At 45.8% G+C, this 24,087-nt stretch overlaps 1 protein-coding gene across 12 annotated transcripts in view; it reads right to left on the bottom strand.

Moving 5' to 3' along the window:
• LOC133259175 (double zinc ribbon and ankyrin repeat-containing protein 1-like) overlaps window positions 1-24,087 on the bottom strand; it is a 52,653-nt gene that overhangs the window by 10,915 nt on the left and 17,651 nt on the right. For 7 of the 12 annotated variants that reach the window (XM_061436349.1, XM_061436347.1, XM_061436345.1 and 4 more), the window contains exons 8-18: window positions 21,769-21,886; window positions 18,961-19,074; window positions 16,996-17,091; window positions 14,646-14,810; window positions 12,366-12,573; window positions 9,971-10,074; window positions 7,846-7,920; window positions 6,109-6,205; window positions 5,114-5,214; window positions 1,806-1,886; window positions 1,007-1,134 (exon numbers count right to left, since the gene is read on the bottom strand). In XM_061436349.1, the coding sequence (XP_061292333.1) occupies window positions 1,007-1,134; window positions 1,806-1,886; window positions 5,114-5,214; window positions 6,109-6,205; window positions 7,846-7,920; window positions 9,971-10,074; window positions 12,366-12,573; window positions 14,646-14,810; window positions 16,996-17,091; window positions 18,961-19,074; window positions 21,769-21,886 (1,287 nt within the window). The remainder of the gene's footprint in view (window positions 1-1,006; window positions 1,135-1,805; window positions 1,887-5,113; window positions 5,215-6,108; window positions 6,206-7,845; window positions 7,921-9,970; window positions 10,075-12,365; window positions 12,574-14,645; window positions 14,811-16,995; window positions 17,092-18,960; window positions 19,075-21,768; window positions 21,887-24,087) is intronic. The other 5 variants (XM_061436356.1, XM_061436354.1, XM_061436355.1 and 2 more) reach the window with 1 other exon arrangement.

Raw genomic sequence — 24,087 nt, forward strand, 5'->3', positions numbered from 1 at the left:
GTAGGTAAATGATGAAACTTACAAGATATGATGCATGAGAGCAGTAAGAAAACCTGAGAAAGTAAATTCCAGGCATCAAATGCATTCACCCACATCCCAGACATTCTGCTATAAAGTGAAACTAAAAAGGGGTCCTGTCTACTGACATGGGGTCCTACTGGGCAGAAACCTTTGAAAACACACATAGAAAAATTAAGGGATTTTGAATAAAAATGCTAGAGGACACTTTGAAACAGAGGAAGGCAGAAGTGAAACTATTGAATTTTCATCCCCTGTGCTCCTTGCCATCCTCAGAGGCACAGTTCATAGAGGGAAACCACCTGGTCTCAGCAATAGTGAGGGAGGCCGAGTGGCTGACCTGTGATCAGGGCAGTGGGATATGAGCTGTTAACAGCAAGGCCCTGGACTCAAAACACCATCCACACCAGTTTCCAAAGTGATTAGCAAGTCAACAAAAGAGTCACCAGGCTAGGTGGCTCGAGAGGCAGGTAAGTAACCATCCCATGTCTCCGAGTGTCTCTTTGTCCTGCTTCTTGGCTGGGGACACCGAGGCACCAGGAGATATGGTGGTCAACTGAGCTTCCTTCCAGTGCTGCTAGTATCTGGAGATGCCAGGACAAGGTTTTCTTTCTGCAGTAACTTCACGGGTACATTTCCATGGGGAACACTCTTACCATTTCAGATCATGACGAAAGCAGGGCTTAGCACCTAAGGACTAAGGATTTGTGGCTCCACAGATATAAATAAATTTATGAGCTAACAAACTGGATCATCATTTATAAAAGCCATCAAAAGATGATCCAATGATCTGTTTAAAAACCTTTGTTTTACCTAGTTGGGAAAACAGACAACAGTCAAGTCTCTCATTCAGGCCAGAATGGGTTGAAATGGTCCTTAAGTGATTCAGGTTGAATGGGGTGGGCGTGTAGACTGACAGTGGAGCCCCACCAGGCCCCGGCTGGCTGTGACCTCACCCAGCGCTCTCCCCTCTTCGAGGCTCACTTACGGGCCCCACTGCTGGTCCACGTCCGCTCCTCTCTGCACGAGAACCGGGATGGCTTCGTGGTGTTGGTTCATGGCCGCCAGGCTCAGGACAGGCCGGTCCTGGTTGTCACTGCAGTTGGGGTCGGCTCCCTGCCGCATGGGGAAAGGGACAAACTCGCACAAGAGCCTGTGTTCCGTGGCACCCGCTTGCCCTCCTAGTAGCAAGTCCCTGGCAGAAGTAAACTGCTTAATTCAGGAGAGAGGAGAAGCAGGCAGCCCAGGACCAGCTCTGAAGACAGAGCTGTCGCGTCACATGGGTGATGGACTTGAGTTCCTGTCCCCCACCACCCCCAACCCAGTAGGAGGCCCCCAGAGGGACCACTCTGCTTCTTCAGCAGACAGGAAGCTCCCACAGAGTCATAGACCATGGGTTCTATCCCCCCGCCTGGAAGTTATTTGGGTTCCTGTGCACTTTTCTGCCTATTTTTTTTGCTATAAAAATTAGCAACAGGTAACAGTGTGAAGTGTGTGTGTTTTTTTTAATGTGGATCATTTTTTTAAAGACTTTATTGAATTCATTACAATATTGCTTCTGTTTTACTTCTTGGATTTTGGGTCACAGGCACGTGGGATCTTAGCTCCCCCACCAGGGATGGAACCTGCACCCCCTGCACTGGAACCCAAAGTCTTAACCACTGGACCACCGGGGAAGTCCCTACTGTGCAGGTTTTGACTAGCACTGGGCCCGCTGCCTGGACAGTTTCTGATTAATCGGCTCTGTGAGTGTGCCCGAGATGGGGCGGAAGGCCGGCTGTCCTCACCTCATCCAGCAGCTGCTCCATCACAGATGCTCTTCCCTCCCCTGCGGGTCCGACCTCCTTCAGCAGAAGCCTGTCTTCAGGCTGATGGAGCACAGAAGCTGGTCATTTGTGCGGCCGCAGAATACTTTTACTGGCAAGTCCCACTGGCCCAGCTCAACCCTCAGGTCAAATGTCTCCTCTCTGGGTTACATTCTGGGCCTCTAAGACAGGTAAGCGTGAGCATGTGTGTGTGTGCGTACGTGTGTGTGTGTGCATATGTGTAGGTGTTGGGAGCCGAGTTAGGCATTACTGACAAAATGGAGGCACGGCCCCTGGCCCCCTCTCCTCATTCCGCAGGCACAGACCCAGGATTAAGTAGTTAGGCCTTGTAATTCTGACTTGTCTTTTCCTCTCCTCAGCTGAGTTGACTGAAAAGGAATATTAAGGTGCTTATTGTTCTTGAGAGGAACATGAGAAGGCACAAAAACGTCTGCAGCTGTGCTCATAAAATAATTCATAAAGTTAATCATTGACATTTGCTCAAGGCCTTTTACAAAGGAGTGTTCCAGGATGAGCACATAGGCCGCAGCTGGAGGCCATGTGAGGGATTGCTATCTGAAGCCTATTTGTGAGGAGAATGTTTATGGAAAAGGAGTTTACTGAATTTAGGGCTTAGAAATAATTAAAACAGTTAGAAGTTAAAGATTTAAGGAATGTTGTAAAGTTAGCATATTTTACTATAGCTTATAGAAGTTAGGGATTTTTAGATACACTATAGCTAGAACGGAGAAGGCGATGGCACCCCACTCCAGTACTCTTGCCTGGAAAATCCCACGGACAGAGGAGCCTGATAGGCTGCAGTCCATGGGGTCCCTAGGAGTTGGATACGGCTGAGCGACTTCACTTTCACTTTTCACTTTCATGCATTGGAGAAGGAAATGGCAACCCACTCCAGTATTCTTGCCTGGAGAATGCCAGGGACGGCGGAGCCTGATGGGCTGCTGTCTATGGGGTCACACAGAGTTGGACACGACTAAAGCGACTTAGCAGCAGCAGCAGCATAGCTAGAAGCCTTTTTAAGATATAGTGAGCTCAGGATGTTAGGGGCAAACAGGATTTAGGAAGATAAGTAGTAAACAGGAATGTAGCATGAGTTACAATGTAATCACAACTATAGAACACATTAGAGGAGGTAGATAATAGACGATACGGCTGATTCCCGAGAGAATCACTGAAGCAGGAACTCTGTTTGAAGAGCAACAACGATTTATGGAGAAAATAAATCTGGGTCAGTGGGAACTGAAAATATCAAACCTCTGACCTAATGTTTTTGTAAAAGTATAAAAGAGAATCTTAAACTTGAAATAAACAGGCAGTCCAAGAAAACTGAGAGGCTGTCTCATTCGCCGACACTGTTCACCTCTTCAAGTTGAATCCCTGGCTGCTGGAGCTGGACTCCGGCATGTAGGGGTGTGTATGTGTGTGCGTGCGTGCATATGCAGGCGTGTGTGTGTGGTGTGTATGTGGTGTGTAGGAGGAATGCATGTGTGGTATGTAGGATCCTCAATGGCCAGCAGCACAAGTAAACACATCTAAAGTAAGCCCGGCCGGTCTCTGATGTCTTGCCTTGGGGAAGGACTCCACATAGACACTCGTTTGTGCTACTAAGGACAGGGATGCAATGAGAAACCTCACAAAAAAACCCCAGAAACCCCACACTAGTTTTATCATCAGTGTTTCTAGGAAAAGCAACCAGGTGAACCCTGACGTTGACTCTGCATGGTTTATGTAGTGTCCGTTGCTCAGGTGGGTCTGGCTGTAGCCCGCCAGGCTCCTCTGTCCGTGGGATTCCCCAGGTAAGAATACTGGAGTGTGTTGCCATTTCCTTCTCCAGGGGATTGCCTAGGGATCGAACCCGGGTCTCCTACATTGCAGGCAGATTCTTTACCGTGTGAACTTATGCTTTATAAGGTGTTTGAAATCAGCCTGAATGTAAGCACCCGCCTGCGGAGAACTCCTGCTGCAGGCTGGGTGCTGGAGTGTGAGCCGGAGAGGCCCGGGGCTTGATGTGACTGAAGATGGAGGAAGAACCAACGCTGTCCGTATCCACCTGCATCTTAGGCGGGGACCCTGGCTCTGGGCTCGTGGCTAAGTACCTCTGTTCCCCTTGCCACAGCCAAAGACATCCAGCCAAAGGGCAAGATGGTGGGTGAGCAAGGGCACCCGTGTCTCTTTCTCTCTCCAAAGCTCCCCTTAAAACTATTCAGGGCCCATATTTGTGAAAAACTACACTCGAACAGCTGTGGGAAACCTGGAAAAGGTACTGTCCGTGGATCAGAAATGGTGAGGGATTCCAGAGGGAGAAAATAGATGGAATCAGATGCATCAGGAATTGAAGCCAAGAGGAAAAGCAAGTGTGGACCCCAGTAGTGTAAGTGGGTTCTCCCCAAGGAGCCCAGAGGGAGGGCCGGCACTGAGTGTGGCTGAATCCACAGTGCGTTATTAAAGGGCTTCAGAGTGAAAGCGGGGATGGCTAGCGCCCCCTGTCTCCAGAGAAGGGTATAGTAGGGTGGAGGTTTCTCCTGCTGCTTGAACCCAATGCTGTTTTCCAGATGGTTCATGATTTGCCTAACAGAGGCTTCTACTGGGAACATGGGGCCCAAGCAAGTGAAAGGCAGAGCCCAGGTCTCTATGATGGACACAGGAAGGGGATGGAGGGCCAGGAAGGAATGGAAAACACCACAGCACTCACACCACCACATTGCCCACCAGGGGAGAAGCCTTCCCAGGCCAGCCACTTCAGGAACCCTCTGCCGACAGGGGCCTCGGGCCCACACCTAGCCAGGCACCCAGGCTGGGCTCCCGTGCTGATCAAACCAGCCCTTCATTTGTCAACGTGACCTGACATCCAAGGGTCAGCACGTGTTTAAGACAAACCAAAAAAAAAAAAAGAAAGATAAGCAGATGGAATTGACTCTAGAGAAAAAAAGAGAGGTGGTTCAGGAGACTGGAAAGAACTGTAAAATAATTTCAGTGAATAATCTTGAGAGATTTTATAGGGTATTACCTCCATAAGATGGAAACATAGTGTAAAAAAAAAAGGAAACAGAAAGTGAAAAAGTATTCTTCCATTTAAAAAAAATCTCAAAATGGGGTGGGAGGTGGTAGGGAGGTAACGTGTATACCTATGGCTGATTCATGTTGATGTATGGCACAAACCACCACAACGCTGGAGAGCAACTATCCTCCAATTAAAAATGAATAAATCTATAAAAATCTCAAAACGAAACACTAGACGCACAGGCTGAAGCATCAAGGAGCACACGTACCGAAAGCTGCTGCTTCTTCTCTTGAAAGGGTTTGGTCTTGAAATTCTTGGTCCTGGTGACTTTCTCCTCGGTGTCAGGAGCGCCCTGGCTGTAGTCGCTCACTGGAATGACAGGAGTCCAGGACCAAGTGACGCCCCCTGCCACCTCCCTTGTGGAACAGCCACTCTCCCTCCCCGCGTGCCCCCTTGGAAGTCAGGAGGAGGAAAAGGCTTTTATAGAAATTTCTATTTGATGAAACCTGGCAGAAAGGACTCTTGGGGCTGGCCCTCTGAGTCCAGAACTAGAGGATGGATGAGAAGGAGGGGAAAAAAAGAAGCTACAGTTTTCAGACCCCAAACTATACCCCCTGCCCCAATCTATCTGCAAAGGTCTCACACTTGACTTCTGGGAGGCCAGAGGAGGTAACACGGCCTGAAGGTGAAAGCGCTGGCCGGGTGTGGCTGGCCAGCAAATGGTAAGCACTTCTCTGCCATCCTTGTGGAGTCACTGTGTGTGTTTGGTCCACTGTCCTTTTTTATTCTCATTAAAAAAATTTTTTTTGATGGGCACCGTTTTTAAAGTCTTTGTTGAATTTGTTACAACACTGTGGCCTCTGTTCTATGCTTTGGTTTTCTGGCTTCAAGGCACATAGGATCTTAGCTTCTCGACCAGGGATCGAACCCTTACCACCTGCACTGGAATAAGTTGTAACCACCGGGACTACCAGGGAAGTCTCCTGGTTTTTCTTTTTTTAATTATTATTTTTCTTCCAGTTTTGTTGAGATGTAATTGACATCCAGCACTGCCTAACTTTCAGGTGTGCAGCATGATGACTTACGCCATGAAATAGTGATCACAAGAAGCTTGGTGAACAGTGTCATCTCGTACAGAAACAAAACTAAAGAGGTAGGCAAAATACTGTTCCTCGTGATGAGAACTCATAGGATTTGTCCTCTTAACAATGTCCATATTTAATGGGTCAATGTTTTAACGGTCCCAGAAAGGGGACAACTCACCCAAGCTGGACCCGCTGCCGAATAGCCCGTTCCCGCCCTCAGTGATGCTGCTCAGGAAGTGGTCGCTGAAATTCATCGCCTTGTTCAGGTAAAAGTTCTGGCCAATGAAAAAATTCACGCACAGTGAACGACGCCACGTCCCAGCACAAAGAACGGTCTCCCTGCTCACCTGCCCCTGTCTCTGTTAATGACGGATGGTCAAGCCTGAAGCCTGGCCGTCCTGGACATCTCCCTGACCTCACCGTGTTGCTTTGTCCATTCTGCCTCTTAAACGCCGCCTTGGTCTGGCCCCTGCTCTCTCACGAGGAACATGGCAACAGCCTCCAAATGGGTTCCTGCCAGCCCACTTTCCCTCAGCTGCCCCAGCCCCTCTATACAACGTGTATGTAACTGTGCCCTCCCAAGTCTTGGAATTAGGTCGGCCTGACAGGCAGGCTCAGGCTGCAGAGCTTGAATCCTGTCACTTACTACCTTAGGAACCTTGAGCCTCAGTTTCCTCATCTGTAAAGTGGAAATATGACCAGAAGGTAAAATGAGGTTACGTGGATGTCTGTAAAATCAGGATGGGTGGACAAAGGCCAGACCTGGAATTCTGATCCACCTGGACCACTCACACAGCGTGGCATCCTGCCCACCCCACCATGGGGCCACCCACTACTTCTTGAGCACAGAACACACAGGCTAAGAAGAAACATACTGTGAACCTGGGGACACTTGTCCCACTTCTACATGATGGACACACACTGTAGATGCCCTTGGTGGCTGTCCAGTTTCCCTAATCCCATCAGCCACCATCCCAGCTGCTACGCTGGCTGCTAACAACTCATGGCTGACCCCTGTCCCCAGCTGCCCTCAGTAGGTGGGTGCTGACTTGCCCTAGTGGTTATGCCCCTCCCCCCACCTCAACTGGGGACAAAGGTGGTGTGATTCACATGCCAGAGCTCCTGGTGGATCAGGCTAGAGCCCTTGTCATTCAGCCTCCCACCACCCACACCCCCTCGAACCCTACCTCCTGCATTCCTCAGTCCCATTCTCCTAAGCACCTCCCAGCCTAAGTTCCGCTGCAGCCACACAACAGAAATCATAGCATTTAGCACTTTCTTTGGTCTCAGAGCATGTTCACGTGCATTTTCCCATGGGATTCCGCTCCCAGCCTCCCTGTGACTTAGGCATGGCCTAGGCATCTATCCGGCCAGGTCACAGCCATGGGCAAGTTCCCCCTTCTTTTCCTTGCCTTCTTCACTCACCTTCTCAATTCATTCATTGTTCTTTTTGTATACTGTGACTTCTTGTCAAATGAAACTAAAGCTGCGAATCGGTCAATTAGTGTTGGTCACACACAGGCTCTGTGACAATGTTCCAGTTACCACATAAGAGGGCAGGTCAAGGGATATATGGCCACAAAGTTTGGCTTATTTTTATAGGCAAAGAGGTCAAAGTACATATAGCAAACACTTGTGCAGCCTTTCACCTGGACTTCAGTGAGTGTAAGTAACCAGAGAACTAAAGGACCAATAGGGTGATAATTCCTGTTCTCGTGACATTTTTATGTGCCTGAAAGATGGGTTCTCTGAGGTTTAGCTCAGTTACTTATCTAATTCTATGAAATTGCTAGCCTACAGTTATTGGAAACTCTTCCTTTCTGTGGATTATGTAGAAGCATTTCAATAAATTATAAGCTACCCTTTTCTAGGTCAGTCAGTTCTCAAATGAATAACTTTTGACAGTTTTACTCACCTTGTTTGAGACTTGAATATAATTCAGCCTGATGCTGACTTCATATCCATCCTCATGAACAGTAGCAGAGATGAGCTTGTAAAAAAAGTAAGAGAGAGAATTCACGACCAGGAGTGTGGGACTCAAGGCCCTGAGGCCAAGAAACTCTGAGATGCCAAACTGTACATGCAGTCAATTATTTCATTAACGCAAAAGAAAGCAGGAATAGAGAAACAAAAAACCGGATGAAACAGAACACAAAGAGCAAATGGCAGACACAAATGCATACTTATCTATAATTCCATTAATCATAGATGAACTAAATACACCAATCAAAGAGTCAAGACTGCCAGATTTGGTTAAGAAAGCAAGACTCAAATTTATACTCTCTGCAGGAGACATACTTTAATTAAGTCACATGGCTGCAAGTCAACTAGGAAAAGGTAACCTGGGGTGGGGGTGGGGCAGGTCCTTGGCAATCAAGGACCAGATATTCAGGTGAGCTGCTGTCTCTGTAAGTGCCAGAAGGAATTTGTATCAATGGGACTCAGCAAATGCTTTAAGGATCAGACACTGAATATTTTAGTTTTGTGGGCCATAGGGTCCTTGCCATTGTAGCACAAAAGCAGCTACAGACAATAAGTATATGAATGAGTGCAGCTGTGATCCAATAAAACTTGATTTACAAAACTACAGGCCAGATTCACCCCACAGGTCATAGCCTACAGACCCCCAGACTGGGCCAAAGATTTAACAAACCACCAGAATGGATTATAAAAAAAAAATTTAGCAATACTTGACAATGACACAGTTTCAATGTTGGCCTAACCTGGTGGCAGAGGAGTGGGTTGGGCCAACTTTTAAAGGTTCTTCTGACCTCATGACGGAGGAAAAGGTCTTTTCATAGATGTGCCTTTATAATAGCAGTACCCTTGAGATCTGACAGACCTGCTTCAAATCCTGATCCCCCAAGACCCAGGGTGTAGTCCTGGGAAGGTTACCAAGTTCCCTGAGCCAGTTTTCCTGGATATCAAATAAGGCTCGTTCTGATTATCTACTGCAGTGTAAAACCCCCCAAATTTAGTGGCATTCAATAACCACCATTTTATCATGTTCATGGATTCCAAAGGACATGGCATGGACAGCTTGTCTTGTTCCATGCCTGAGGTCTTAGCTGGAAGGACTCAAGTGGCAAGAGGTGGCTCCATGCTCAGGGGCTGGGATGACCAGGATCTCGTCAGTCATCTGCCTGGCTCCACATGAGGCAGGACCATGCAAGGACTTGCTTCAGCTGGGGCTGCAGACGGAGCCCCTATGTGTGGCCACTCGGCGTGGCTTGGGCTTCTCACAGTGGGGTGGCCAGGCTCCATGAGAGAGTGCTGGTAGTGAGCGTGCCAAGCAGGGGAAGGCTTGCATGATCACACCTTGGGAGGCCCAGGCATCACTTCCGCCAAAGTCTGTTAGTCAGACAATCACAAGCTCACCCAGATTCAAGGTGAGGGGACGCAGACTCCATCCTTTGAAGGGCAGACTCTCCAAGAGTCTGTGGGCATGTTTTCAAAACTGCCACAAGGTGAGGCTACCCACTGTAGGTATGTTGAGAGGACTAGAGATGGAGGACCTGATGCAGGTACTGAGCGCAGATTACCTGGTAACTCTTATGGCCACAAGGGCGAGTGAAAAGGGATGGGATTTAGTGCCAATGTGGCTATACTACACTATTCTTTCATTACAGTCTAACCCTCCATTCCCTTCTCTGGGGGATCTTCCCGATGCAGGGATTGAACCCGGGTCTCCTGCACTGTGGGCAGATTCTTTACCATCTGAGCCATGAAGGAAATCCCACACACAACCCTACAGTTAAGTACAATGGTTCTGACTCAGAATCCCACAGCCTGCGGCATCTAGAAGCATAAGATACTCACAATGCACCATCTTCAGTCAGGTGCCCAGACCCTGGGACAAGACTCGGTGGCAAGTGATTGAGGGAGGCAGAGCTGTGGGGAGGACAGTGAGGAAGCGTGGAAAGCAGGAAGGAGAAGGAAAAAGAGCAAGCCAAGTGCAGTTTCAGGACAGTCAGTGGGGGCAACCTTAGACCGATCCCGCGGGACGGTTGGTGTGGAAGTTCCACTCAGAGTCCACCCACCTTTCCCATCCTGGGTTCTGCAATCAAGGCTCGGAATTCAGGGTTGTTCTGAGCATAAGACCGGAGGTGCGCGGAGATGTGGTCCACCTGCTTTCTCCAGTATCCTGAGGAGGAGAGAAGACCGAAGACACGGGTGATTCCTCCGAGGTAAAGGCAGAGAAGGACCAGCACGCCATGCATTCTCAGAAAGCTAGCTTCACTTGGCCAAACTCTGTGATGGTTTTTACTTACTGAACCTCGACTATGTACTAGAGTAAGTTCCGTTTTTTGTTTTTTTTTTTGTTCCTGGTTAATTTTTTTTTTTGCACATGATTAATCATAGAATGGGCTTCCCTGGTGGCTTAGGCGGTAAAAGAATTCGCCTGCAATGCAGGAGAACTAGGTTTGATCCCTGGGTCGGGAAGATACCCTGGAGAAGAGAATGGCCACCCACTCCAGTATTCTTGCTTGGAGAATCCCACAGACAGAAAAGCCTGGCGGGCTACAGTCCATGGGGTTGCAAAGAGTCAGACATGATAGGCAACTAAGAACAATCATAGAATACTATAGAATTCCAATGGAACATTTTGATTGCCATATCTAGGGTCTTTTTATTTTATTTTTTGGCTGTGCCAGGAGGCATGGGGAACCTTAGTTCCCCAACCAGGAATCGAACCTGTGGCCCCTGCATTGAGAATGTGGAGTCTTAGCCACTGGACCACCAGGGAAATCCCAAGGGAGTCTTTTTCTTTTACTCTTTTAAAATTAAGCATATTGAGAAACAACTTATTAAAAATACACCTTTAAAATACACCTATTTTAAAGGTACAGTCTGAGTCTTGGCAAGTATATATGCCTGTCAATATGCAGAATGTTTCTGAAAAGCTTCCTTTTGCCTCTTTCCAGTCGGCACAGGGTTTACAATAATTCTAATTCATTGCCACCACTTAAGACTTGAGAGATTTCACATGTGTCTGTTCTCTTGTCCCCAGGTGGGTGACACATGGCCGCACTAGGCCTGCCCTTCTGCGTCGGCTCAGCTGCCTGGGCCCAAGGGGCAGCTGCCTGCTCTGGATGGGGCAGGCCCTCCAGCTGGCCATAGCCTCCACAGGAGGGGATGTTACGGCCTAAGGATAACAGTGAATGATGTGGTAGAAAGCAAGTAAGAGGAGCCTAGAGACAGGAGTTAAACCACAGGCTGGCCACCTTACCAAAGAGAAGCACAGAAATAAACAGCTAAGCAAGACAAGCTCTCCTGAAGTCTGAAAAACATCTCAAACACTGACCTCAAAAACTAGCCATGTTAAAAAAAAAAAAAAGCCTCACATTTAGCTGGATCAATCTGTAGAGCAGTTTATACCCCTAGAGCATTGTGGAAAGTAATAAAGCAATCGGCCAGCAGTATGTGGGACTTAAAGGCTGGCGGTGGTCAGGGAAAGAGACCTTGCCAAAGCCACACAACTCAAATGTCCACTATTGATGAACAAACACAATAGAGTATCACTCAGCTATAAAAAGAGGATGAAGTATTGAAACATGCTGCATGGACAAACTTGGAAACATTATACGAAGTGAAAGACTGATGCTGAAGCTGAAGCTCTAATACTGTGGCCACCTGATGCCAAGAGCCAGCTCATTAGAAAAGACCCTGATGCTGGGAAAGACTGAAGGCAGGAGGAGAAGGGGGAGACAGAGGTGAGACAGTTGGATGGCATCACTGACTCAAAGGACATGAGTCTGAGCAAGCTTGGGGAGATGGTGAAGGACAGGGAAGCCTGGTGTGCTGCAGTCCATGGGGTTGCAAAGAGTCGGACACGACTGAGTGACTGAACAACAAAGTGAAAGAAGCTGGTCACAAAAGACATCATATGGTTCCATTTATACATCCAGAACAAGCAAATCCATAAAGACAGACACAGATGAGTGGTGACTACACACTTGGGGGGGGGTGGGTGGTGTAAAGGCTGGTGCTTACAGGAGACGGGGTTTACCTTTGAGGAGATGAAAACGTTCTGGAAAAGGAGAGGAAGAGCGGTGATGGTCGTACAACACTGCTCATGTACTAAATACTGCCGAACTGTACCCTCTAAAATGGGGAAGACGGTGACATTCATGTCAGGTGAACTTTACCACACTAAAAAGAGCTGATGGCAGACAGCAACAGGGATGCAGACTACCAACATTTGTCTGTTAGTATACAAAGGCTTATGTGCTATTTCATTTACAAACTAGATAATGGGGTTAGGGGTCAAAACACGCTAAAAGTTTAAGGAAGTGTTATCATTCATTCAGACCAAAATGACTTGGAAACAGAAAAATAAAGGCACTTCCTGTATATAAAAAATAAATCAAAAGGAAGAAAAGGAAATTCTCTTTCACTGAGTGTGGGTGCCCTGCAGAGAAGTGTTTGTCTCACCTCTCCCTGGGCTGACAGCTGTGAGGAGAGGCTTGTGGTCACTCGTCTTCTCCTGCCTCTGCTTCTGGGAAGCCACCTCCAGCTCCTTTTTCGCCAGGAGGGTCCCCGATGGGTAGAACAGGCCAGTGGTCTGTGTGCCCACATCCCTCTTAGGTCCAGCGTCAGGCCTGGGCAGAGGAACGTTTAGGGGCTGCCAGACAGGTCGAGGCTACGTGAGCAAGACAGGAAACATTAAAAGAATTATAATATAAGTTAATTCATTTTCCATTTTACTCACAGAAAACAGTCCTAATCAGAAGCAAGAGTAACTCCAAAACACTACTTTGAACTAAAAAAAAAGTTTCCAGGTCTTGCCTCATCTTCCCTGCTTGTTTTTCCCAGCAATGCCCAGCCTGATCTGTGAAGCCAGCTCCACCCCCTGGCCACTGACTGTCCTACTCCCTGAGGCCTGGAAGAAATCCATCCTCTCAACTTTACAATCCAGTGGACCATCCACACTCAGCTACCGGGCACCAGCATTTTCTCTGAGATACTCTCCGTCCTCTGGGCCTGGGGGACTGAGAGGACCCTCATGTAATGTTGTATATGTTGCACACTGCACAAGAGCACTGCATCTAAAGGGGTGATATTCACCTGGTGGATGCTGTATGTTTGCACATTAGGACAATTTTTCCGGTAGATGGAAGAAAATGTCCAACAAAATTAGTAAATTACAATCAATTTCCAACAGATGGCAGTCAAGTGTCTTAAGGAAAAACCAACGTGTCTCACTTGCACAAACATGCCACCTGGGTTATTGGCAGTCGTGGTATCTGTGTTTCAATCTGGGTTAAGAAGGCATGGTGGCTCAGACAGTAAAAGAATCTGCCTGCAATGCAGGAGACATAAGAGAACTCAGGTTCAATCCCTGGGTCAGGAAGATCTCCTGGAGAAGGGCATGACCACCCACTCCAGTATTCTTGCTTGGCAAAGTCCATGGACAGAGAAGCCTGGTGGGCTACAATGGGGTTGCAAAGAGTTGGACATGACTGAAACGACTAACACTTAGGACTTAGACTTAAAAAGGCATGAACTCCCTAAAAATGGATGCAAAGTTGTCGAGTGCATGTGCATTCTCTCTACAAATGATCAGTCTTCACAAATTCTTCTAATGAAAGGAAGAATCTAAAGAGGAGAACAGACCTGAAAAATCTTTCTGTAGTTTAGACAAATCCATAAATGGCTAACATGAAGCTGGTTAGAGATTAAGTCCTTCTGAAAATAGTCTTGGGAGATTTTCCTCAAATATGCCCAGTTGTTATAAGTGGCAAAAGCAATTTTATGTACCCCAGTGTAAGTTTTCTAAAATATAAAAGAGCAGGGGGAAATTTCTTGGTGTGCTACATAAGAAATTCAAGAGAAAAAAATACATTTTATCCCATGTATTTTAAATCTCCCTAATGACAATGGCACCTTACTCCAGTACTCTTGCCTGGAAAATCCCATGGACGGAGAAACCTGGTGGGCTGCAGTCCATGGGGTCGCTAAGAGTCGGACACAACTGAGCGATTTCACTTTCACTTTTCACTTCCATGCATTGGAGAAGGAGATGGCAACCCACTCCAGTGTTCTTGCCTGGAGAATCCCAGGGACAGCAGAGCCTGGTGTGCTGCCATCTGTGGGGTCGCACAGAGTCGGACATGACTGAAGCGACTTAGCAGCAGCAGCAGCAGGGCCTCCCAAGTGGTGCTAGTGTAAAGAACCCGCCTGATAATGCAGGAGGCATGACAGATGTGGGTTCAATCCGTGGGTTGGGAAGATCCCCTGGAGGAGGGCGTGGCAACCCATTTCATTATTCTTGCCTGGACAGTCCCATGGACAGAGGAGCCTGGAGGGCTACAGTCCACAGGGTCACCAAGAGTTGGACATGAATGAAGTGACTGAGCATGTGTGCAATGACATCTATTGCCTTGTATATGTGGTTAGGCCTCAATTTAGTGTAGATAAATGCATATCTATGAATATCTGCCTGATATGAATATCTATGACTATGATATCTATGAATATCACATCTATTTATATAGACATGAATATCTATAAGTGCATATCTTTGAATCCCAAAGCAATCAATGTGTTGAAAACATAAACTGGTTGAACTCATTTGTACACCTAGTTAAAGTCCACAAGAAGGGTCTAAGTGTTTCGGCTCTTGTCCCCTGGGCTTGCTCACAGGGTCGGGTACACAAATTCAGAGTTAAAACCCCGTCCCGGGACCAGGTTTTACTAGCGTGGAGGCCTCACCTCAGCAAACAGGCCAAATTCTCCAGCAGCTGGAGCCAGGCTGCTCTCCACGTAGGGTCGTGCCAAGGACCTCACATAAAGGCCACAGGAGCCACAGAAGCGAGCAGATGGGTGATTGCTGGCCCCACATTTAAAGCAAACTGAGTAGCAAGTCGGAACACTAGGCTAGAGGACAGAAAATACTTTCAAATTTTCATGAATATTAGAGACACAGTCTTCCCATACAGCTTACGCCCATCCCATACAACTGCAGCCATCAAAAGAAGAAAGGCTGATACTCTCTTGACCCTGCAGTTCTACCTTCTAGAATTTATCCTGCAGATGAACAAATACATTAAGAAGGATATTCAAGACCATTCCCTGCAGGATTGTGGATTCAGAGGAAGTAACTGGAAACAGCTTAAGTGTCCAGCACCAGGGGACGGCCTGAACCTACCACAGTATACAGAGACAGAGTAATGTTATGAAGTCATGGAGAAAATGAGAAGGTTACTAACAGGATAAATGCCAGGTGCAAAGCACCGGGTCAGTGTTCATATCAAACTACAGTTAATTAGTCATGCCTCCGATGGCTGAAAGCAGACCTCAGAAGCTGAGTGCCAGTGATGACTTCTCGGGTAGGAGCCAAGGGACTAGGATGAGGAGAGACTAGCCCTTCACACGAAACCTCCTACACTATTTACATGAGACACTCCCACAAATAATTCTGAGTGTTTTATTAAAAAGGTAAGCAGATGATTCATAGAAAAACACCTAGAGTCAATACATGAGTGAAAAGGTTTAACCTCAAAGAAATGCAAATGAATATAGCAATGAGAGACGTCTCAGTTTGAGAGAACTAATGGTCTCTGTCTCCAGATTCTTAAGTAAGCAGGTTGTTGTTGTTGAGTTGCTAAGTCGTGCTGACTCTTTTGTGACCCTATAGACTGTAGCCTCCCAGGCTTCTCTGTCCATGGGACTTCCCAGGCAAGAATACTGGAGTGGGTTGTCATTTCCTTCTCCAGGGGATCTTCCTGACCCAGGGATCAAACCCACATCTCCTGCTTGACAGGCAGATTCTTTACCACTGAGCCACCAGGGAAGCCCAACTAAGCAGGGGCTGAGACCCAAGTCCTAAGAAGTGATTTCTGCCTGGGTATGGAGGAGGAGGCACCTGGCCTGGAGTGGCTGTGAGGCACAAAGAAGCTGTTTTAAACACCCCCACAATGGCTCCAGGCAAGCATCCTCTGCTCACTCGTGGACAGTTGGAAGGTGGACATGGACCCACATAGGCAGGTCTACACAGTGTCCTCCCAAATCCAGAAGGGAAGAGAGCCCCGAACCACTGCAAACCCTGGAAATAAGGTATTTCTGCTCAAGCAAAACTATGATAGCCTCACCAATGAATAAATTAGAACAAAGAGCACACACAAATTCCTTTACGGAAAGTCAGTGAGATGAGAACAACCCCTCAAAACAGTCAGAGAGCTGTATTTTGCAACGGCCCCAAGGAAGCAGGAATTTTCTTCTAAATTGGCTGGAAAATGCTGACTTCTTTGTGGGATTATTAGGCCAGGGCCAGTCACCTGGAAGTCATCATTTCATACACATGAAATAGATCATCTACACAGAACCTAATCACTGGACTTGAATTGTACTTCAATTCCTTCATTTTAAACACTCTAGATAGGCTGGCGGGAAAGCCAAGCAATGGTGCCCACCACTTGCTAAACTTCAAAAAAGAGCAGGCACACAGTGGAACTGAGTCTTCTTTGGATTAAAGCCTCACTTCACTGAAGTGCTGAAAAGGCACTTATTTTTGCTTAAAATAACACAGTCGTTGCCAGCGCTGGTGCTTTTCCGCTTGCTTTCCTAGGACAAGAAGTTTGGAACTTGGCAACGCAGTACAAAACCAGTACATATGCATTTTGCTTACTGATAGGCTATAATCTAAGGGAATCTGAAGTGTTTTACTGAAATAAAGCTTAAACTTTTTCTTAAAGAAATTAATTTTAAACAAAAACCAAAACAGACATGCCTGCCTGTGAGTGACACATGAATGACTCCTGGCCATTGGGGCCCCACCGGCTGCGCCAGCTTCCACACAAAGCCACTAAATGAAATTCTAAGACACTGCCGACCTGATGGAAGCCTCCTGAAGACTGTGAAGACAGTTGTGTGTTGGTGAGTGTGCAGCGTCCTCCCCACACACAGAAATGCTGCCTTCAGTGCCCCATCAGTCACTTGTGATCTCTCCCCTCTCCTCCCCAACAAACTTCCTCCCCCGTCTCTGTAGACTATATTTCTCATCATCAACAATGAACATTTATCGACCACTGAGATACAGGACGGGTGCGTGCGGTCAACCCACCTCTTGTGGCGAGGACGGCAGGGTCCCCTCGCAGGAGACGCAGTATCTCAGCTGAGCCGGGTTCCCGGTGCCGCAGTCGCGGCAGATCACTCTCTCCTTGAAAACAGGGAAAGAGACCTGTGTGTTTCCACGGTGCTTCTCTAATCTCTTCAGAGAAACACGTTCATTTTTCCTCCCATTCATCTGAGTAGTGTAGTAATGCCAGGACACAAAGGGTGTTAATAATGTGGAATAATGAGAGGCATCTACCACCGTGAAGCAGTCAGACATCCTGATGATTTCAGCATCTAAAACTTATCTTTTGAATTAACTTACATGGAACACAAGTTTGAATACACACACACCATGAAAAAAGGAAGCCATATGCCGTGTTAACTTAAAGTGGCGTCTGTGGGTTGGTTCAAGTTTTAGGTTGTATTTCAAGGCATGACACTTTGAAAGCCAGGATTGCGAAGTTTCATATCTACTTAATCATTTAAATAAAATGCTTTTTTTAAAAAATCCCCTTCTCTTATTCAGTACTTTAAGTTCAATAAATCAAAGTACTTCCCCCCACCACAAGAAAAGAAAAGAAGAAAGTGTTGCTATGAGAAAACAGCTGTGCAAAGAAATGACCAAGCAGTCTTTCCAGTCCATCAGCCTGGAGACCCTATACTAACACCAGACCCTGAAACTGGATTGGTTTAGAAATTATTACAACAGAAATAGTGCCCGACAACTGAATGTAGTTTTAAAAGAAGCAAACCCCGAAATGAAAAACAAAAAAACCTGAAAAAGAGTATTCATCTGGCCTTAGGAAGGCAAACTAACTTTTTCACATTGCTTCTGTGTGAGTTTTTGTTTTTTTTTTTCAGTGTTTAAACTGTACTCCTGGGTAGGCCCTCGATCTCTGGCTTCAACAAGACACAGGAAGACCCAAGACAAGCAAAAGATTGTATGTTTACAAGTAATCTTGTTCTATATGAATTTGGATTTGCTCTGTAGTTTCTCACTTTGAATTGGAAAAGTGAAAAGACTGTCTTAGAAAATGAGTGGTAAGTTCAACCTTCTGAGTCAGGAAGCTGGAGATAAGTTGTAATACACACACACACACACACACACACACACACAAACAAGAAAACAGAAAAGATGGTTAACATAGTAGCCTAGGTAGTGCGGCCATGCCCCACAGCAAGGGGTGTCTTAGTTCCCTGACCAGGGATTGAACCTATGCCCCCTGCAGTGGAAGCTCAGAGTCTTAACAGCAGGACCACCAGGGAAGTCCCTGAGGTGTTACAGTTCTCACTGTACATTAAGGGCACTTAATAAGGGCACTTCCCTTATTGCTGAAATTTTTTGTTCTTTTATCCCCAAAGTTATCTATATTAAACCTATTTCATCCTGTAGTGAACTTATACTTGAGGTTAAGTAAAAAGGAGTGGGACCATAAATTCAAAAATGGAGAAAAGATATGGTTGTAGGTTCAGTGATTCTACCCCCAAAATGTTCCTGGCATGATGCCATTTGTCTAACAAGATGTTTTTGAAGTTCGACATGATACTTGACTTTTTCACCCTTGTGACAGGCTGTATGTAATCCTCCTTTTCTAGGTGATAGAGACCCATAATCAAACAAAGCAAACACAAACATCAAGTGACTTTAAGGACAAGATTACAAGTCAACATGAATGACAATGTTCAATTTAAAAATATACTGAGTAAAAACCTGTGTGAACTGCAGTGCAATTTGTCCTCCAAACCCATGTCTGGGGAAACACATTTCTGTGGATCTTTCCTGATGTTTAGATCCTGTTGGCAATTTCAACTCTTGGGCGGATGCCCTTCCAAAAATGAGAGTGGGTTTTGTTCATGGGTGTTAGTTCATCAACTGTTAGCCAATGCCATCAGCTGAAGAAAGACGTTTAACTGCTCAAACATTGATTTCTATAGATTTCACTCACACTGTCACAGATTCACGTTTCATTACCTTCAGGCGGAAGCTGGCCTGTGGCTGCAGCTGTGGTGCCAGGGGAGCCTCACAGACCACACAGATGGGTGTGTTCAGGGGCACCACGTTCTCACACTCTGTGCACAAGCCCATCTGCATGAAGAAGGAGGCCAGGTTGGTCTTCAGATGCAAAACGTGAAGGCACAAATTGATCTTAGAACGTAAGGTTTAATTTACTTTTGTAAAAAATTTCTTTTAAATAATTGCCATTTTTACTCATTTCTTATTAAGGTAAAAAGATATCTATTGTAGAAAAGACAGGTGTAAAGAAAAGAAAAATAAAAAAATAGCTTACAGTGGAGTAAGGAAATTGACAAATCCTTTCTATAATACATTAAAAGGCAATTATAAAGTTGGATAAAACTGTTAAAAAAAAAATAACCATTTCAGATTCTGAAAGCCAACCAAAGATAGAGGATGAACTGAAAAGCAATGAACCTTGGGTGAAGACCCCACACGTCTGCTGGGTCTCACTTGGGTTGTTCCCTGTCCTCCTCCAGCTCCATCAGAGCAGGATGGGCTGTGAACACCAGCAGCTTTGTGGCTGCTGGCGGCCAGGGCTCACACGATCTGGAGCTCGGTCAAGATGACGCGCTCAGTGGCCAGCCAACAGGGAGGACCGTGGCTGCACCAACCTGAGATCATGGTCCTGTCTTCAGCGACTGATGAACCAGCAAGTAATCAGGGACTTAACAGGGAGTTCTAGAAGGAGGGAAATTTCTGTGTATTGCTAGATTTAAGTCTATTCTGAAACAGACTGTGAGAAGTTAAGGAGTCTGCTGTATTCCCTAGAGCTCTATTTAGTAAGTGTTAGTCGCTCAGTCGTGCCCGACTCTTTGCAACCCCATGGACTGCAGCCCACCAGGCTCTATTAGAAAATAAGTTAAAAAACTCAACTTTTTAAAATAGCAAAAAAAAAAATTCAACACAGGAAATATAGGAATTAAAAAGGTGGTGGTGAATCCTGAGAAGAGTCTCCCTTCAAGGCCACTGCCCCAGGTGAGGTATTATATACTTCAAGGAAAGGAGGGCCAGCCTCCTCAGACAGGAGAGCCAGCTTGTCCACCAGCACGAAGCTCATAGAAATTCAGGGAATCAAGGTCATGCATTTCAATCTGGGTCCAAGCCAGCACTCAGGATCCTTTCTGTCCCCCTGCAATCCCCAACTTTCATAAAGAAATGTGTTGATAAGGTGAATTCAGGTGATGCTGTAACTCACCAACAAATACAACTCAATTCTGTGTATGCTTTCAGCAGGACGATGCAGAGTGGCTCTGGAGCTGAGAGGAACCCCTCTGCACGTCTCTAATGAGACCCTGAGTGTCTTAGGTCTGGGACCCTAGGAGTGGGATCCACCCCTTTAAGTCCCTGAAGCCCAGCTGAGAGCAGGACATGGTAAGAACTCAATAGCTCAGATTACAAAGCGGTTTATACATTACGGCATGTTAATAAATATCATTTACAGGCAGTATAGACATTCTGAAGCTCATCATTTTGAATATTTATAATCCCTGATAACCTTTTCTCCCTGTAATAACAAAGAAAGTTTTGAAAAATTTGTTTTCAGACCAGTAAGAAAACAACTTTGACATTGCACCAACAAATATAAAAGCAGGGAAAATTCAAACCAATGAGACCTGTTCATGTTTTATTTGCTATACCACCTTCTTTAAGGAGTTCAAAATATATCATGGGAGTAGAGTAAATTAAATTAACTTCTACAGCATCTCCCTTTAAGCACCTAGCCTCTTGCTTGAAGGCGTAACTCAATTCTAAAACTCTGGACTTTGAATTCATTGAATAATGACTTTTTCCTAGTGACTATCTTTTTATTTTTGGTGAATACTACCAAATGCTTAGATTTATTTTTAACTGTAGGATAATGGCTTTACAACATTGTATTGGTTTCTGCCATACATCAACATGAATCGGTCATAGGTATACTTATGCCCCCTCCATCCTGAACCTCCTTCCCACCTCCTACCCTGTGACTATCCTTTTTAAATGGTCATTTTTCAGTAAACTTCCCAGATCCTTCTGCATCATTTTGTAAACCTGAATCCAAAAGAACCCCAAAGTATCAAGTGCATAAGAGATGAATACATTTAGGTGAAGGTTTTGATTTTTAGTAAGTCAAGTATGTTTTCTAACTAACTACAAACCTTTTTGGGTTTTTTTTTTTTTTTTGGCTGAGCTGTGCAGCTTGCAGGATCTTAGTTTCCTGACCAGGCATCAAATCTGGGCCATGGAGGTAAAAGCACCCAGTCCCAGCCACTGGACTTCCAGCGAATTCCCTAACTAACTAACCACTTAGTGGTAGGATAATATCAGTTATTATCTATGGTCAGCTAAAACTTTTAAATGTAGACGTACTGATCGATCTATAGCTGATATAAACAGCTTCTTTGGACAGAATGGTGTATTTTACAGATATACAGACCTGTAATTAGTACTTGTGGCATTTGTAGAATATATTTCCATATTGTCCCCAGGTTATGAACAGAAATATCATATGAGTAGGAAACATGTATTTATCCATAAGTGAACCACTGAAATCAAAAGATGTCAGTCTTTTTCTGAGCCTGTGCTTCTTTGAGACCACACAAAAGGAATGGCACTGCAAACGTGTTTCTGATTCCTAAATAGGAGTCTGGATAGAACAAGATTCATTTGCCAGTAATTTTTTCAACAACTATCTGTGGTTCCCGTGTGCCAGGTGCTATGCTCCTGCTGCAAATACAGACCAGATCGACCAGTGGAAGAAGCTTCAAGGATCCTGCTACTCACCTGAGCTCCTTCTGGGGGCGGCAGACGGCAACCGAAGATGGGCGGCACAGAGGAGCCACATTCCAGACAGTAGCGAGCAAAGGGGTCCGATGGGCGGGCCACCAGGCAGCGGGCACACCTACGACACAAGAGGCCCCTGAGCAGCCCTGTGCTGAGCAGCGCACAACATTGACAAGCATTTGAACATTCTTAAAAAACAAAACAGGAAGCAGAATGCTCTCAAAGGCAGTGGAACAAGTTTAAGACGGGAGGTGCTTCTCTAAGCCTTTTTATCACAAAGTCCCACACAGCTGGGACCATGGTGCCCTTCACCTGGAGGCCAGGCGCCTCTTCTTCCAGGCACAGCAGCAGTTTTATCAGCAGCCTCGACCCCACTTCCGAGTGGGGCCCTGGCACCTCCTGGCACCAGGGTTTTGACGTGTGTGCGGGTGAGCCCTGTGAATTCCAGTAATGTCCACAGTGCACTTTTCTGACTCTTACCTGGCTCTGGAGAGTCCCTGTCAGGTAAGCCCTGCCTACACCGTCACTCACCTGCGTGGAGTCCGAGGTCCTGCCCCAACACCGTCTGCCCACTTCTAGGTGGTGGCGGCGTCCTCCAGCCCTCATCTACCTACCTGGTTGTGAAAGGATTCCTGGAACTGACTCCCTTGTCAGTCACCCTGTTGCCGCCAAGCATTTCCAGGCAGGTCAGGGCCCCGATCCTGTGACCTAGCTGAACCGCGTAGTGTCTATGGTATCTGCATACTGTGCACTGGGTTGTTCGGTTGCCTGCACCAGTCTCTACCGGGGCCTCTCAACAGTCACCAGCCTTTGTAGTTGTGTTCACTTGGGGAAAGGATGGTCTTTTCAGCAATGGCGCTGGGCAAACTGGGTTCTATTTGGGATGATGAGTAAGTTCTGGAAATGGGATGGTGCTGACGGTAGCCCAACACTGTGAATGTACTTAACGCCATTGAATTGTACACTTAGAAATTGTTAAAATGGTAAATTTTACTGTATTTTTACCACAGTAGAAGTATGCTGCTGCTACTGCTGCTAAGTCGCTTCAGTTGTGTCCGACTCTGTGCGACCCCATAGACGGTGGCCCACCAGGCTCCCCCGTCCCTGGGATGCTCCAGGCAAGAACACTGGAGTGGGTTGCCATTTCCTTCTCCAATGCATGAAAGGGAAAAGTGAAAGTGAAGTCTCTCAGTCATGTCCAACTCTTCACGACCCCATGGTCTGCAGCCTACCAGGCTCCTTTGTCCATGGGATTTTCCAGGCAAGAGTGCTGGAGTGGGGTGCCATTGCCTTCTCCACAGTAGAACTATAAAGGACTATAAAAAATTGATATTGAATGAAAGTAATAATGTATTATGAGGTTCATAATATTTGTAGGAGTAAAATAAATGATCATGATAGCACAAAGGCTGCAGTTATCCAGGTACTGGAAGTTCTTAGACTATATATGAAGTGGTCTAACATCACTTGAAGACAGACTGTGATAAGTTAAAAATACGTAGTATAAACCCTAAGGCAACCACTAAAAGAAAACTTATAGCTAATAAGCCAACAAAGGATACAAAATAAAATGAAATCATAAAACATACCCAATTAATCCAAAAGCAAGCCAAAAAAGGGGGGGGGGGCAACAAAGAATAGGTAAGACAAACAGAAAACAAATAGCATGACAGCTGACTGAAATTCAAACATATCAATAATCAGAATAAATATAAATACTCTCAGCACCACATGCAGAGATTGTTCTATTTTCTAAAAGCAAGACCTAACTACATGCTGTTTAAAAGAAACCTTCTTTAACTAGAGAAACACAAATAGGTTAAAAAGAAAAGGATGAAAAAATGATGCACCATGCAAATACTAATCAAAAGAAAGCAGTAATGCCGATATTAATATCAGAAAAATATGATTTCTAAGCAAAGACTATTACCAGGGTTAATAAAAGGTTATTTCACAGGAGGAGGGATAAACTGGGAGATTGAGACTGATGTATATGCACTACTATATTTAAAAATAGATAACTAATAAGAACCTATTGGACAGCACAGGGACCTCTACTCAGTACTCTGTAATGACCTATGTGGGAACAGAATCGGAACAGCGTGGATACATGTATGCGTATAGCTGATTCACCTTGCTGTACACCTGAAAGTGACACAATGCTGTAAATCAACCATACTCCAATAAAAATGGGTTTTTTTAAAAAAGCTTATTTTGTAAGGATAAAGGGGTCAATCCAGCAATAGAACATAGGAATGCAAAAGGTTTATATATTGAACAACAGAGCTTCAAAGTACATGAAGCAAAGAACTGAAAGCA

Source organism: Bos javanicus, chromosome 13, assembly GCF_032452875.1.
Source record: "Bos javanicus breed banteng chromosome 13, ARS-OSU_banteng_1.0, whole genome shotgun sequence".
Taxonomy (NCBI): Eukaryota; Metazoa; Chordata; class Mammalia; order Artiodactyla; family Bovidae; genus Bos; species Bos javanicus.